A 17912-nucleotide genomic window follows, 5' to 3' on the forward strand; every position below is an offset into this window, starting at 1 on the left:
TGCATCATCACTTACCATCAGGTGAGATTGTAGTCAAGGGCTAACTTGTAAAGAATAAAAAAAAAAAAAAAGTTCACAACTACTAGGATGTTACAAGAGTAGCAAAAAATACAAAAGTTTATATTTCTTATTTACTTCGGAACAAAACATATTTAAAAAGCACGTAAAAAATACATTTGTCGCTCACTTAGCACATATTCACGCTTTGGCACCGCGTGACGCGCAGGCTTCTAGTCCGGAGGAATGGAAGGGGTATGAACGAGCGACAAGAGCGCGTTTCTTTGTGTGTGCAAGTATAATACATACTGAGATAAAGTGAATAATCCACTGTACCCCACGGTCCACTGTTACCAACTCTCCCCTAAACTAATTTCAACATTAGAGGTAAATAATGACTGTAAAGGCTGACTGCTGGTGCGGGGCGGACTATTGGGTCCTTTCGTCATCAACCCATATAGGTACGGCTCACTGCTGAGCTCGAGTCTCCTCTCAGAATGAGAGGAGACAATAGTCCACCACACTGGCCCAATGCGGATTGGCAAACTTCACACACGCACTAAGCAGAGAATTAAGAAAATTCTCTGGTATACAGGTTTCCCCACGATGTTTTCCTTCACCGATTGAGACAAGTGATATTTAATTTCTTAAAATGCACACAACTGAAAAGTTGGAGGTGCATGCCCCGGACCGGATTCGAACCCACACCCTCCAGAATCGGAGGCAGAGGTCATATCCACTGGGCTATCACGACTTGGGTCCTTTACCCTATCTATATATACATATATACGGAGTGTCCCGTAATTAATGGATAAAACGCAAATGGTCCTCCAAAAAGCTTCTTCTACAAAACAAATAAAACATTATTTTTAAAAATAGTGATATTTTGGTAATTTAATCCATATATCCTTGCCTTTTAGTTTAACAAAAATTTAATCTTTACAATCACATTACAGCAGTTACAGTAGGTATTGAAAAATTTGATTCAAGATAGAAAATCTAAATCTTAAAAAACTACGCAACGGATTTTGATGCGATTTTTTTAATAGATAAGAGTGATTGAAGAGGAAGGTTTATATGTATCTACCTATAATAACATCCATGGTTCCCTCGGGATTTGTGAAAAGCTGAAATCCACGCGGACAATATCGCAGGCGTCCGCTACTATATATATATATGTATATATATAATATAACTCAAGAACGGGCTCACCTATTATTTAGTAATGTTTATTTGAAGTTTGCACAAAGTCGGTGTAGAGATTATTTATCGCATTTTTTATAACAAATATAGGGTACTTCTACTATTAAAAATGTCGCAAAGCGTTATAGCAAACTTTATTGATAATGTACGAGTGTTTTTATTTTAATATTAAACTAGAAATACAAAGATTTTTTAGATACAAGCAATGATGTTAAATACCGTTAGATGTGTTACTAGGTCATGAAAAATGAGGTGCTCAAAAGAGGAAATTTCCACATCTCTGAGTTAGTTGTGGTCAACAACATACAGTTATATAAACAAATACCTAAATATCGTCTACAATGTCGAGTTGTCTGTTCAGGTAGAGTAAAAACTATTATATATACATAAACAAATTATAATGGAATTAAAGACAAAATTGTACATAAATGTGCGCTCAGTGTTGTAGTCTATTATTCGGATCACTTTTTTTTCGGATTTTGTAGAGACATAACCAATCTATAGTATAATATGATCGTGAATGGGAATTGAATATATTGATTTTCATGAGATACTCAGATAAATATAAAATTTCAAAATGTTTTAAATCTTCTATCGTAATTAGATAAAAACGTGACATTTTTCAATATTTGAACCAATGTTTGTAGTTATAGAACAGACAAATAACAAAGATATTTGTAATTTTGTTTGAAATTTGAATCCCCATACAAATCTAACGATCATTTTGTATGTTTTGTTGTTTTGGCGTTTTTCAGGGATCCATGGCAGTGCCGCAAATGTAACCCTTTAGCTCCGAAAGATCGCAGATATCCTGTTACTTTTACAAAATTGCTTTACTATTAGAATACTCCTAATTTATGTACAATTTGAAAAACTGTCATATCATTTCTCCTCTTGCCTTGATTATCTCATAGCGGATTTTTATCTATGGTAAAACCAAGGATGTTGCATCCTTAAGTAATATTCTTGTGTAAAATAAATTACAAAATCTATGATATGCTTTCAAAGAAATTTTCATCTATATTAATTTTTTGACTATCATTTGACTCTACCAGATCTATAGTGTTTTGATTTTTTTTTACACTCTTAACAGTCTTCAAATCTGGCTTTGGTAACACAAAATTATAGTCATCTGTAAAAGAACGAGTCTCATAATCACTTGTTCTCATAATTCTATTTAAATTCTGTGCTCCGGGTGGTGTTATGTACGTCTTATATACATTTGGTGTTGAGCTGGAAAGTAGTATTGGCCAGAGGAAAATTGTATGAAACCGTTCTATTAAAAGCTGAAGCTCATTTCGGACCATAAGATTTCTTTTGGCTAAAATATTAATATTCCTAGGTTCCTCATGCTGTGCTTTAGGGTACTGGTGACTAAGTGTGACTTTTTTACAACCAATTATTGTCGCATACTGAGGCGGTAACACATAAGCCAAGTTCTCTAATGTGCCATTTCCCCAAATGTCTAGCTTCTTCTGTGATTTAAGTTTTTTTACAGCAATCGTTTTCGAATAGGATCTAAATTGAGAATAATTCTTTTCAAACTTAACATCTAATAAGCCTTGGTGTGTGTTACGTGAGGGACTATTTGCAAACTTGTGTTTATTTAATTTTGATTTCAATAGTAGAAGTATTCTGTGTAAATGTGTAACCTCGTAATCTTTGATTACAACCTGACATCTACCGTCGTCCCTTTCCTCTTGTAACAATAAATTTTGCCTTTCTGCTGCCATTTGTATGGTGAGTTCTGTAGTTAAGACAGCTACCATAGCATCATCTATGACATTCTCAGGTGAGTCTACTGTGACCTTTCTTTTCTTTTTATCTGTCACTTCTGACTGTAGTCGTTTTTTCAAGCATTCTATGGCTTTGCTCAAATCTTTAGTTGATTTTCCGTGACCCAACCTTCTTGCACCACGTCGTGGGGCATGAGCAATATTGGTATTAGGATGCCTTTTTATCCATTTAGCTAAAGTCAAATATCTAGTCCTAATGTTCATCCGATCTTTTCCAGGAAAGAACCGTGTTATTGTGGAGAAAACTGTTGCCTCGTCTTGGGTGGACACTAGTTGAACTAATTTCCTATCTTCTTCCACTGTCCAGACTGCTGAGAAGTTGTGCCGCATCAACGTGTTGTACCGATCTCTGCACTGTGTCACTGAGCGACCCTGTAAATATTCTGTCACCTTTCGAAAGTTTGGCCCAAAGTGTTGTACACATGACAGTATAACTGAATCTTCCTCTTGTAGAAATTTGCCTTTCCTAAGTTCGCAAAGTCTATAAAACTTGTTATAAATTTGTACCTTTGTCCTATTTTCCATTGACGCTGCAACTTTACCCCACGGAATGTAATTGTCCTCCTTGTAATACTCAATTAATCTTTTAAGGTATTCCTCTTCTTCTCTGGTCCATTTCCCTCCTATGACAGTGTTGTTCATGTTTGTCCGGAAGTAGACAAAACTTTGGTAGTTTGTTCTCCCAGAGTTTAACTCTTTAGAGATGGCGTCCCAATCTTGTAGATGATGTTGAAAGGCAATTCTTTGTATAGCAGTGTGCTCAGATTTAGACCAAATACTTTTATTTATAGAGGGGTGCAAAAACAATTTCCAAAGAGATCTATACTCTTGTGCACTATGTCTGTCGCTCATATGGGAAGCTATGTAATCCCAGTCGTACTCCTCATTTATGGGAAGAGCTAATTTCTTGAGAGACATTTTGTCTACTTTGCCAATTTCATTTCTGAGTTCCGAAATGGCTTTTTTATTCTTTGTACTTTTCGATAATTTGTTTTCACGGGTTAAATTTGAAATTTGCTTAGTCAGTTCTTTCTTTCTGATTTCTTTAGACATTTTAGTGATTATATTATTGAGGGAGCTCTTATCTTTAAAGGTCCATCCAGGGACTGAGGCAATTCCAGAGCAATTGTACATGTTCGACTTGGCCATCAGCAAAGTATCCTCGTTGTCAGGTGCAGGGAAGCCGCAACTGTCTTTAAAGTATGGCTTGCCGCATTGTACGTAGCGAAAATTTTCTTTGTAATAAATATTATTAGAGAATGCAGTTGATTGGACTTGGGCCAGTCTTTTTCGGCATTCGATCAACCGTACATGCAGAATACCTTCCAGTCTTCGCATTTTCTCCTCGCACATTTTATTAAGAGCTAGAGCAGTCTCGATTTTAGAATACTCGCCGTAAGTTGAGGAAGCACTGCAAATGCTTCCGCCGGGCAAGCTTTCGAGTCCAGTGGCATTGGAACACGGATCCTGACTATCTAGAGCGGCATTCAGTTGTTCTAAATCGTGTATGTCGTTTTCCTCGTCACTAGAGTCGAACACACTATCGTCCAAATCAATCATTTTGTATAAATATTTGTAAGCTTGTTGAAAGAGACAAAGTTGAATAATTTAGATCAGTTGATAAGTTATTTCCTCACACGTATTTATTACTTGTCCGTACTCCGTAGATTCGATTCCCAGATCCATCCAGATACTTTTAATTTTTATTCATGATTAATTTAATATTTAATTTATTCACTCTGTGAGCACTTGAGCCAAGACCATATATAAAAAGTAAAGTACTCTGTGGCCAAGACCAAGGAACATATTTACTCACGGAACCAAGACGAAGATACTTAAAACAGATTAATAGATATTATATCTTTTTAGCCGTTTGTGGATGTTATTGTAATCATAGTTTTTAATTTTTATGGTTTTTACACTTGACACCTTTTTAATTACGATCCCAAGAAATATATAATTGTGATCAGGCCGGGTCAACTCTCGAACAAGGTTTGGTTATACCTACGGGGGCTAGACCTGTGGTGTCATCATCCATACGGTTCTACCGTCTGGTAGTTGTAGCAATATTATTATCGTTAGTAGCTCACGCCTGACATAATATTTTGATAAATCTAATACATTTTTAGATTTAAATATGACTTTAATAACTGAATAAATACTTTTCTTCTACAAAAATATAGAAAGACACTCTCGTTGAATACTGTTTTAGTAACGTATGGGTAAGATTTTCTAAACGAAGTGTGGCAACCCCAATTACTTAATAAAAAATAAATATGTTATAAAATTAAAATGGCGTCATTTCACCAAATAAAACACGAATTCACGAATAATAAAATAAATGTTTGCCACGGCCTGTTAATATTTATGAAGACCTCTTCATGGATTGCATTTAAGCAACCTGCTGTGTAATATCCTCGCCATTCTTGATGTTGAGAAGATCTATAAGTCTTTTGCGTTTCATCTGAGTGTTGTGGTTTTTCATTATGTTAAAAATAAGACTTTGTTAGTTCAAGTGTCTCTATAACTATGAAGAAGAACAAAAGAAAATGCTTTGAGTGTGGTTCTTCGCCTGCCGATGATCCAGAGAAGACCCTACAGAGATTACAGAAATTTGATTCTACAAATTTATTTAGTCTCCGGTATGTACCTACTTTAAGTTTTAGCTAATAATAAAATACTTTAATAATAGCTATTGATCAGATAATGATTACATTAGTTAGTTAATTAGGTTTCTTAGTAGTCTTCTCAAGATATGGGAATTATTAAAATCCTACTAATTCTTATGAAACTCGTGCTCAATTATACAACTATGCTGGGTTTACATTATGGTGATGTTTGTAGATGCAATGCACCCCAAATAACTGTCTGACCTGCAGCTGTCTGAATGTTTACTTCTCTGGATCTACTGAACAGATTTTCTTTTGGTTATCACAGGTAGCTTAATCTGGGGCAACATAAGGTTAATTATGAAATGGTAATGAAAATAAACATCTGAGAAAAGCAAATTCCATGAACTAATTTGAAAGTATCTGTTACCAGTTCAATATTAAACCACAGGTATATGTACTAAAGGCAGGTAGAGTAAAATTTGAGTTTTATTTTTGAATCTATAATAAGTATTTTATAATTATGTAATGATGAACCAGAACAATTTGTTAATTTGAAACTACAATTACAAGTTTTTTATAAATATGTTAGGCACTAGGCAGACTAATGAAGAGTATGTTAGTTTACTTTGTACAAAAATCTGTTCTTTGACATAATTATAGAATAAGATGATAAGTGATGATGCAATCTAAGATGGAAGCGAGATAACTAGTTAGGCAAAGGATGAAAATCCACACACATTTCTGTTTCTACATAATATCTCACCGGAACACTAAATCACTTGCCAGTAGGGTATTAACTAGCCAGCCAGACATAGACCAGAAAGAAAACTTCAATTGGCCCAGCCGGGGATAGAACCCAGGACTTTTGCATAGTTAATCCACTGTGCTACGGAGGCCATTTCAGCAATATTTTTCTTGCCTTGATCTATAAAAGCTTTTGCCAATAATAAGATACATTTTTCATTGAAGGTTGTTTGAAAGAAATAGCTTTTAGCTATAAGACCTAAGCTTTGCACATTTTTTTTTTTTCTTTTTGACAATGTAGCTTCTGTGAACAGTTGAGGAATTCCCTCATCTGTGTTTCTGTTCTATCATCAGATTGCCTCCGGACATTTTAGTTATATTTCTCACCTGGTTCTTGTCAAGGTTTTGTAATAAATAATAATAACAAATGAACTAAGTAAAAATGGCTATGTGGTTAGTCTGTCTGCCGTAGAAGTAGCTGCGAGAGGATTACCAACAAAATCTTTCTATAACTTGTTTAAAGACCTTGGCATCTTTAGGACTGCAGCAACTTCTATGTAGAAGAAAGAGAGAAAGAAGAATAAGTATCCAAAGCTGCTCTTAGTAGGATCTTACCAAATTTGGCTAAGCAGGGAGAACAACACAAGTAGGGGAGTTTAATCAATTGTCAAGGAATTCCTTAACCCTACATCCTGTAGTCACAACTCCAGGACTCTGCTCGGAGTATTTCTCTCTACCAGGCGATGGACCTGGCACCTGCACGGAATGTTAAGATATTCATCTGTCTCTTCATGCGTAGTATGTTTATGTATTTTTAATTAAATTTACTCACTCTCTCTCTCTCTCTCTCTCTTAATTTCAGTAATGTCCAGATAATCAATGATTAGACTATTGGACTTTTAGAATAAATTTTACATTGAACTATGAATGGTTTGTCATCTACATTTTTAAAAAAGACGAGATGTTTTGCCTGTAAGAACAAGAGAGAGAGAATAAGAAGGTAAGTTAAACACCTACTGTAAAATGCACACTGCTCCAATGTGGGTTGATAGGCTTGGGGTAATAAAGTTAAATTATAAAAGGATCACTATCAGGTGTTAATGATAATGACTGGCATATATAGCATATCATACTCTCTGAGATATAAGGATATAACACCAGCAACAGCTCTCCAGTGATGCAGTAGATAGCATCATTGCTCTTTGCATCTACACGCCACAGCCAGTTGTGGCAATTGAACATCATATTAGTGTGATGAGCATGGATGTCTATCAGTGTCTATGTGGTTGTGAGTGTACGCCCATGTTAAATAACAAGTAATGGCCAAAATATTAAGTAGATGTTGATCAATAATCTTCTCTATCTTCCAGTAAAAGTCCCATTAAAATGACCCTGCTGTTCCAGAGATTAGCTCAAACAAACAAACAGATGAACATTTTAAAGAAGTATGACTGTATGTCAGTATTGTATATAGGCACTTGAGAAAACACAGTTATTTTGAAATCACAGACATAAACTTAAATTTTATTTATATGTATTGGTGCTGTTCATAAATATAGCATCAGCTGAAACAACTAGGCATAGTTAAGTTACATTTTATACAGGGTGCTCGGGACTATTTCTCATAAATTTAAGGTGGTGACAAGTCCACTTAAAGGAGCTACCTTAGCTACTAGTTTATATTGAGGAGAACTTTCCACCTAGATGAGTTGTGACTGTATTAGGGGTTTGGTGATGAAGACGAAGGACAGTTAAGAGAACTCCTCAACGGTTCACAGTAGCTACCATGTGTTGATAAATTTGTATTGATGAGAACTTTCCACCTAGATGGGTTGTGACTGTATTAGGGGTCTGGTAATGAAGACGAAGGATGGTTAAGGGAACTCCTCGATTGTTCACAGTAGCTACCATGTGTTGATAAATTTGTATTGATGAGAACTTTCCACCTAGATGGGTTGTGTCTGTATTAGGGGTCTGGTAATGAAGACGAAGGACGGTTAAGGGAACTTCTCGATGGTTCACAGTAGTAATTAGTTTGATTCTAAGTCAGAGGCAATCAAATACAATGTTTTATCACGACTCATAGCAACATACCTTTGGCGCTAGATCAATATCTAGGATGATTTCACTAAAAATGGAAAACTAAAAAATTTTAATTAAAGAAATTCAACCAACTTCAAAAACATAAAACATACTGGCTAAACTAAAAAGCGAAAAATAATATTATACTAAGTTCATATCATATTATGTTCTAACTGATGATCAGTTTGAAGGCTGTGCTAAACCGGTGTTGTTTTAATTTAAGCTGTTACTGAAAGAACTACATGAAAGAACACTGTCTGAAAAACCTAAATATTTATGATATTCTTACATGGCTTGAATTAATACATCATTGGGCTAGCACCACCTTCAAACTGATCATCAGTAAGAACATAATATGATATATAGAACTTAGTATAATGTTATTTTTCGTTTTTTAGTTTAGTAAGTATGTTTTTGAAGTTGGTTGACTTGTTTTTATTAAAGTTTTTTAATACACATGTTCCTTAGACATTTTAAATTAATTTTCCTTATAGAACTTGGAGCTACCCTTGAGTTATGGGAAATACTCCCGAGCACCCTGTAGATGCTACTTAATCCTACTAATCCTTCATTCATCAGTATCGGTTGGTGGGCTTGGAGTTTATAAAGAATATTAAGTATATATAATTTATTTATGAACATTCCTCATTCAGTTGAGCTTTTACTAACTACTTAATATTAACCAACTTTCTGCAGTTTGAGAATACGCGGATAAAATATAGCCTATGATACTCAGAAATAACGTGGCTTTCTAGTGGTAAAAGAATTTTCAAAATTGGTTCAGTAGATCCAGAGTTTACCTGCTAGAACACCACCAACTTTACCTCTTTATAATACATACTAGCGGACGCCCGCGACTTCGTCCGCGTAAAAATCGATGTCAACTTTCAACCCCTATTTCACATTCTATTTTGCAAGTTTTATAACTTATACCTTGTAACTAAAAAAATTAAGGACTTTCCGTACAAACTTTCTACCCCTACTTCACCCAATTCTGATTTTGTTTTCACGACAAAAAGTATCCTATTATCCTTCTACGTATTATGGTCTCAAATCGTCTTAAGTATCGTTTGAATTCATTCTGTAGTATCAGCGTGATGTCCGGTCAAAAAAAAGGCAAACAGACAGACAAAAAATAGAAAATATGAGCGTGGTGCGATGACAAAGGAAAATAGAGACTTCTATGCTAAAATTATAATCTTTGGATCTACTGGACCGATTTGAAAGATTGTTTTATCAATAGAAAGCTACGTTATTTGCGAGTGTCATAGGCTATGTTTGATTCCCATATTCACACAGGAACGGGAACCACGTAATGGAAAGCGCGGGGCGTCATGTAGCGGACTTTCTGCGTCTTTGAGAAATTTTGTATTATCTCCAAAACTAATTAACATACTATAAAGGGCAAATCTTATCTCCATAATATCCTTGTGATTATTAAATAATTTATTTTGATAAGGATTTAAGTTAAGTAGCATAAATAATGACGCAAACCTAAGTATATAAAATTTATAATTTTCAAAACACAAAAGGTACTATATCTGCTAATATATAGAAGATAGATATATGGTGTCGCGGACTTTTTTGTAGAACTTTTAAAGATACATAAAGCCTCCATACATTAATTTCAATTTTACACAATGGTTAAGGCAGCGCATGCGAATAAGTCTGCTTAAGAGGATTTTCGGTCCGACCTGTATGACAAAAACTGTGTTAACTCGGCGAATATATGCTAATATAAAATATAGCCTATAGCACTCCCCGATAATGTAGCAATCTCTTTGGTGAAAGAATTTTTGAAATCGGACCAGTAGTTCCGAAAATTACCCCATTTAAAAAATGTGACAAACTTACAAACTTTACCTCTTTATAATATTAGTATAGATTAACAACCCATTTTCGGCTCATTGTTGAGCACGAGTCACTTCTCAGGACGAGAGGGGTTAGGCCTTAGTCCTCCATGCTGGCCCAATGCGGATTGGCAGACTTCACACACCTAGACAATTAAGAAAATTCTCAGTTATGCAGGTTTCTTCACAATGTTATGCTTCACCATTTAAGACATTTAATTTAAAAATGGGTTGAATACATATCAGTATAGATTTTTATTGTGAGTTTCTTGAAAGAAGGAAATGCTCAATATTTCATAGACCAACCCAGGACTCAAACTCAGAATTTCATGATAGTTACACTGAACCAATAAAGTAGTTAGAGAGAGAGATAAATAAAAAGAGTTTATTATGTATTAAAATTAAAATATATACCTAATGCTTTCAGCAATCCTGCTTCTTCACATGAATTTTACCCGCATGACGACGGTTTTTAATATAAAAAATATTTACACAATGTCTCAAAAAGCAATCAAAGCTTTCAAAAATAAACAATGTTCGCAGAAGTTCAGTACCAACAAACTCACAAAAAATGAGCCCAAAATTTAGCATTACTTGCAAGCCAGACTAAGAAATTTCAAGAAGATAATTTAAAAGAAGACAATAGAATAAAATAATATTAACACACAATGCTTAGCAAATATAGCATTAACAGATGGAAACCAGGCAATAGGTATGTTAAAATAGGTTATGTTTCATAGAAGCTATTTTAATCCTACACATCCATCATTTATCATTGTCTCCATATAGTAGAGGAGGTATGGAGCTGAGACCCACCACACTGCTCCAATGCTGTTGGTGGGCTTAGGGTGAATGTTCAATTAATTAATTACCACTATCTGATGCTAATGTTAATAATCGGGATTAAAGGCTCGGGAAAAACTTCAGGATGAGAATTTAACTGATTTTTTTTTACATTTTTCATAATTTATTCTTCACATTTTTCACTTAATAAAATTCTTTTAGTTTTTGTTTGTTTTTAACCTGGTGAAAATATGTGAAATTTTGCTATCGGCTTCCCAACTCCAAGATGAGAATTTGACTGAATTTTTTTTTACATTTTTAACCGATTTTAAAAAAAGAAGGAGGTTCTCAATTCGAGTCTTATGTTTTTTTTTCATAATCTATTCTTCACATTTTTCACTTAATAAAATTCTTTTAGTTTTTATTTGTTTTTTAACTGGTGAAAATACATAAAATTTATTCTTTATGTTTAAATTTTCAGGTGTAGCAAAATAGAAGATGAAGGTCTAGCTGTGCCAGTCAGTGCTGAGCCACACAGTTGCTGCTGGCATGTTTGCAAAATAGCACAAGGTAACCTGCTTCATCGTTATTATCAACCTATTTTAACAGCATTACAGGGCCAGGCCTTATAGAAAAGTGATTATGGAGCTGAGACCCACCACACTGCTCCAGTGCTGTTGGTGGGCTTAGGGTGATAATGTTCAATTAATTAATAACCACTATCTGATGCTAATGATAATAATCGGGATTGAAGGCTTCCAAACTCCAAGATGAGAATTTAACTGAATTATTTTAACCGACTTCTATGTTTTTATTTTAGTTTTCATTTGTTTTTTAACTGGTGAAAATACATAAAATTTATTCTTTATGTTTAATTTTTCAGGTGTAGCAAAATAGAAGATGAAGGTCTAGCTGTGCCAGTCGGTGCTGAGCCACACAGTTGCTGCTGGCATGTTTGCAAAATAGCACAAGGTAACCTGCTTCATCGTTATTATCAACCTATTTTAACGGCATTACAGGGCCAGGCCTTATAGAAAAGTGATTATGGAGCTGAGACCCACCACACTGCTCCAATGTTGTTGGAGGGCTTAGGGTGATAATGTTCAATTAATTAATAACCACTATCTGATGCTAATGATAATAATCGGGATTAAAGGCTTCCCAACTCCAAGATGAGAATTTAACTGAATTTTTTTTCACATTTTTAACCTACTTCAAAAAAAAGAAGGAGGTTCTCAATTCGAGTCTATGTTTTTTTTTCATAATCTATTCTTCACATTTTTCACTTAATAAAATTATTTTAGTTTTCATTTGTTTTTAACTGGTGAAAATACATAAAATTTATTCTTTATGTTGAATTTTTCAGGTGTAGCAAAATAGAAGATGAAGGTCTAGCTGTGCCAGTCAGTGCTGAGCCACACAGTTGCTGCTGGCATGTTTGCAAAATAGCACAAGGTAACCTGCTTCATCGTTATTATCAACCTATTTTTACGGCATTACAGGGCCAGGCCTTATAGAAAAGTGATTATGGAGCTGAGACCCACCACACTGCTCCAATGCTGTTGGAGGGCTTAGGGTGATAATGTTCAATTTATTAATAACCACTATCTGATGCTAATGATAATAATCGGGATTAAAGGCTTCCCAACTCCAAGATGAGAATTTAACTGAATTTTTTTCACATTTTTAACCTACTTCAAAAAAAGAAGGAGGTTCTCAATTCGAGTCTTATGTTTTTTTTCATAATCTATTCTTCACATTTTTCACTTAATAAAATTATTTTAGTTTTCATTTGTTTTTAACTGGTGAAAATACATAAAATTTATTCTTTATGTTGAATTTTTCAGGTGTAGCAAAATAGAAGATGAAGGTCTAGCTGTGCCAGTCAGTGCTGAGCCACACAGTTGCTGCTGGCATGTTTGCAAAATAGCACAAGGTAACCTGCTTTATCATCATTATCAGCCTATTTTAACGACACTACAGAGCCAGACCTTATAGAAAAGGGGTTAGGGAGCTTAGACCCACCACACTGCTACAATAAAGGTTGGTGAGCTAAGGGAGATAAAGTGAAATTCATTGTGGATCACTATCAGATGTTAATGATAATGACCTGGACGAGGCGCGGGAGTGTAATACAAACAACTTACCAACTCCAGGCTGAGAACTGTAAATTTCTTGGAAGAAAGAAAAACTCAGTATCTGATAGCCTGACCCAGGATTCGAAGCCACGACCTCGTTATCCAAAACCACATTAGCTAACCAATATTATAATACTAGCGGACGCCCGCGATTTCAACCGTGTGATGTTCAGTTTTTGAACATCCAGCGGGAACCATGTTTCTGGGATAAAAAGTAGCCTAAATATTGCTCAATAACTTCCTCTATCTTCCAATGAAAGTGCAATTAAAATCGGTTCAGCCGTTCCAAAGATTATCCCAGAGAAACAGAAACACAGACAGATGAAAAATTTAAAAGACCTTGTTTGCATTTTAGTATTGTGTATATAATTATAATCACTTGAAAAAACTATTGATAAATTTCACTAAAATTAACTTTTATTCCTGAAAAAATCAAGGGAGATTTGTGAAAAACTGTATTTCACGCGGTCATTGTTGCTTGCCTCACCCTACTCAACTAAATTATTTTAGTGTACAACATGATTTTTTTGAGACGAATATCTTACCAATTCATGGATTCACCATGTGGGCGTCCATCACGTGGCAGAGAGAAAAACGCTGAGCAGAGCTTGGACTTGTGATCAATGGACGTAAGGTTCAAGAATTCCTTGACAATTGATTAACACTCCCCTTCTCTGCTCGTGTTGTTCTCCCTGCGTAGTAAGGTCTGCCAAATTTGGTAACCCAAATCTGCACTTCTAGAGAGACCAAGGTCTCTAAGCAAATTATAGAGAGATTTTGCTGGTAATCCTCTCGCACCTCTCTACGGCGTACAGACTAACCATATAGCCATTTTAGTTAGTTCATTTGTTAGGTCATAACATTTATTCAGTTTTATACTGTGGTCCTTTGGAATGTTAGTCTCCCACGGGACAGTAAGCTCTACAAGTACTATGCTAAAGGAAAATGTCTGGTTTAGATCACGAAATAGCAACATCCTCTGGGATTATCCTCTTAACTGGTAACAATAATAATTATGTAAAATGTATACCTTATCAGCCGATAGACGTCCACTGCTGGACATAGGCCTCTTGCATGGATCTTGTTGTGTTGTACTATACATTGCAAGGTAATGCCCATAAATGACCACGCTGGGCATGCGGGTTGGTCATTCGCAGGCCTAGACTTCTCGCACCGGTATCGCTGCTGCCTGACACCGGTCTGTGGTACTTGTGAAGTCTAGCTGAATCAGAATGGTTAAACCGCCATTAGTCGGTCGCCAGAACCTCGTCGGTCAATCTGCAGGGTGCACCACGTGCAGGTGATGTTGGCAGTTGGAGAGGCTGACTGGTACTAGCCTCCCCCTTACACCCCATAAATGTATACTTCTTATTTATTTTTGCAGGTGCAGTGCATGCAATAATAGTTATGTAAAATGTATAACTTCTGATTTATTTTTGCAGGTGCTATAAAATGAAGATATATTGTTAAATATCATGAGATAGAAATAAAAGATGAAGATCTAGCTGTACCCGTCCCGAGCCACACTACTGCAGCCACGTTGCTGCTGGCATTTTTGCAAAATAGCACAAGGTAACTTGCTTTATTCATTCGGCTTAGGTTGATATTATTAGATTGATTAATGATCACTATCAGAAATGTTAATGATAATGACCGGGTTCGACGGCTTAACATGCTCTCTGAGGCACGGGGGTGTGACACCACCAACTTCCCAACTCCAAACTAAGAATTTGTTAGCAGAAGCAAAAACTCAATATCTCTTAAAGACAGAACCAGGATCTCGTGATCCAAAACACATGGACTAGCTACTGAACCAACAAGGTAGTTTTGACCTGCTTAATAACAATGAACTACATGTTTCCTAGATACACTTACAGTTTTGTTTTTAAAAACTGAAATAAACACATTATAATTTCTCTTTAAGTTTGTGTGCAAGTTTGTGAAAAACTGAATTCCACATAGACGAAGTAGCGGGCGTCCGCTTGTAAATAATGTAACAAAATATCCATATTTCTATACTTTTCAAGGTTACAGCTGAGCTTCCTAAAATGATTTTTTGTAAATGGAGCAGAAAATAGACTAAAAATTTGATATGTCCCTGAAGAGAATAGGAATTCTTATTATATATAATTATGTAAATATTTATTTTCAGTGCATTTTAAAAAATCATGTTAAATGAAATTTTCTATTACAGGTCACAACAATTGATGTAACAATTATAATCAATGGACCAGGCACCTGCACCATGATTCTTTGGAATACTAAAATTCGTCTCTTTATGTCTGTACTTCTCATAATGAAAAATGTCACATTTTTATGAAAGAAATAATGGAATCAAATAATAAATAAAACAAACATATGCTGGAAGTCCTCAGAAACAGCTCCGACTTTGATGATTTTTTTTTAAAGTCATTTTTTTAATGTTATTTAAAATCAAAAATGTTTTGGTGGACGAAATTATTTAAATTGTTAAAAAATATCTATGCTATTTATACATATTTTTTTTTAAATACAACCGACTTCAAAAATACAAACTTATGCAGAAAACTAATAAACGAAAGAAAATATTATAATATTTTCTATCTATTAATCACTTTGAAGGCGGTGCCAATGGTCCAATTAATGGGCCGACAATTAGTTATCTAATGTTTTCCTAGCTATAGGGTTCGAATTGCTTTTTCATATCTTTAAAAGACTATCTTCGGAATGAACCCTTTATAATAAAAAAGTATTATCAAAATCGGACCACTCAATAAAAAGTTATACTTGGTTGTATACTAAAATTAATGGTTAAACAATCAATCATCCCCTGTTTTTGTAATGTAAAACCAAGCATAACTGTTAACATGAGTAGTCCGATTTTGATAATTCTTTTGATTGATCATTCTTGATTGTTTTAGTTTAAAACCAAGCATGTCTTCGAATTCCGATTTGAATAACTTTGTTTTAAATAGAAAGGGTATATTCCGACAATGGTCCCAAATCATTATAAATTTTAATTATTCCCATTAATTGTATTGTAAAAATATGCGTAACTTATTACGAAGTGGTCCGATTTCGTAAATTCTTTATAGATTGTAAAGGTATTTTGATTGTAAAGCTCCCATATAAATTTTAAAAAACAATTCCAATCCTAAATGTGCGATTGATTGTTTTCTCATTCATTTTAATATAAAACCAAGCATAACTTTTTATTGGGTGGTTCGATTTTGATTATTCTTTTTTTGATAGAAAGGGTATATTCCTAAAAGTCTCATAAAATGTTGAAAAACAATTTCAAACCTAATAGTAGGAAAATAGAAGATGATTAATTGTTTTCCCATTTATTGTAATGTTAAACTATGCGTAACTTTTTACTGAGTGGACCGATTTTGAAAATTCTTTATTTTTTGTAAAGGGTTTATTTCGAAGTAGGTCCCATATAAATTTCGGAAAACAATTCGAATCCTTAAGGTGGAAAAAAACGGTACGATTGATTGCCTACCCATTAATTGTACAATTGGCACCGGCTTCAGTAATCAGTAGATAGAAAATATTATAATGTTTTCTTCAGCTTATTAGTTTACTGCATAACTTTGTGTTTTTGAAGTCGGTAGTGTTTGTTTTTTTAATAATTTATTATATAAATAGCATAACTATTGTTAAATAGTATAAATCGTTCCATCATCACTCCAAAAGGTTTCTGATTTCAAATTATATGAAGAAACAAACTGAACAAAAATAATCATCAAAATCAGAGCTGTTTCTGAGGAGGTAGAGGGTAAATGCTCTATTGATTTGCCTAAAAGTAATATTATGTTATCGCATTAGGTTGTAAAGTTTGGCTAAAGAAAGTAGAGACTGAAATTGCCCGCCAAATTTAAAAATCATATAAACAAATTAAAAAAACATGCGTTTTCATAATTTATTTAAATTAGTTTTTCTTTGTGAATACATTATTATACTATAAGTGTTAAACTCAGTTATTCCAATATTTGCACTATAATTTTGAGAATTTACTTCGATTTTTTAAAATTTGGCGGGTGATTTCAGTTTCTACTTTCATTAGCCAAATTCTAATAATTTTATTGTTTATGAAATTTATACTAATTAGAAAGAAGAAGAATTTGATTATTGATTTGTTTGCATTGAATAGGCTGTGAAACTACTTTGCTGATTTAAAAATTTGTTACAGCATTATAATCATGGATTAGGCCATAATTGTTATCTCTGTATTCCCACGGGAACGAGAACTACGCTGGTGAAACTGTGTGACGTTTGCATAGTTTATCATATGTACAAATATCCCGACAATCTATATTTTTATGTATGAATTGGTTAAGTTATAATTGACTTGATTTTCCAAAATATCTCAGTGGAGTCACCCAATTGATGCATAGATATATTTTTATTTTGGTTTTCATTTTACTTTAAAGATAAAATTTAGTTTTAGAAGCAAAATGAATATATTTAGATTACATTTTAGGTGCTGATGTTTACTTAGTTATTGTTTAAGTGCATAAGATTTTTTATTTGATAATAAAGACATTTCAACTTGAAACTGTTATTCTTTCTATTGTTTAATTTATTATATACAATTACTTGTTACTAAAATATTGTGCTATTATATTGTTTTTAATATTTTCACAGTTCAGCTTTTGGGGACGGAGTGGTTTTAAAATAAATATTTTTAAAAATCTGTTTAAATTAATTAATTAATCGACAGAG

The 17912-nt window shown here is 34.1% G+C and overlaps 1 protein-coding gene and 1 long non-coding RNA gene across 4 annotated transcripts; one reads left to right on the forward strand and one right to left on the reverse strand.

Moving 5' to 3' along the window:
• Positions 1 to 1317: 1317 nt before the first annotated feature.
• Positions 1318 to 4773, reverse strand: LOC112047851 (snRNA-activating protein complex subunit 4). Its single transcript, XM_024085119.2, has one exon. The coding sequence runs from the start codon at positions 4554 to 4556 to the stop codon at positions 2190 to 2192; it is 2367 nt and encodes a 788-aa protein (XP_023940887.2). The 5' UTR covers positions 4557 to 4773; the 3' UTR covers positions 1318 to 2189.
• A 510-nt stretch (positions 4774 to 5283) lies between these two features.
• Positions 5284 to 17745, forward strand: LOC112042815 (uncharacterized). 3 transcript variants are annotated; one of them, XR_008252088.1, is made up of 9 exons: positions 5284 to 5638; positions 7215 to 7352; positions 10712 to 10996; positions 11549 to 11637; positions 11951 to 12039; positions 12434 to 12522; positions 12915 to 13003; positions 14648 to 14777; positions 15400 to 17745. It is a non-coding gene; the product is annotated as an uncharacterized LOC112042815 (long non-coding RNA). The 3 variants fall into 3 exon arrangements; XR_008252087.1 differs by lacking the exon at positions 5284 to 5638 and adding an exon at positions 5648 to 6075; XR_008252086.1 differs by lacking the exons at positions 5284 to 5638; positions 7215 to 7352 and having other exon boundaries at positions 7365 to 10996.
• The last annotated feature ends 167 nt before the right edge of the window (positions 17746 to 17912 follow it).

Source organism: Bicyclus anynana, chromosome 24 (assembly GCF_947172395.1).
Source record: "Bicyclus anynana chromosome 24, ilBicAnyn1.1, whole genome shotgun sequence".
Taxonomy (NCBI): domain Eukaryota; kingdom Metazoa; phylum Arthropoda; class Insecta; order Lepidoptera; family Nymphalidae; genus Bicyclus; species Bicyclus anynana.

Bases quoted from the DNA above. Each gene is read 5' to 3' on its own strand.
- LOC112047851 (XM_024085119.2), bottom strand. From the start codon at position 4,556: ATGATTGATTTGGACGATAGTGTGTTCGACTCTAGTGACGAGGAAAAC.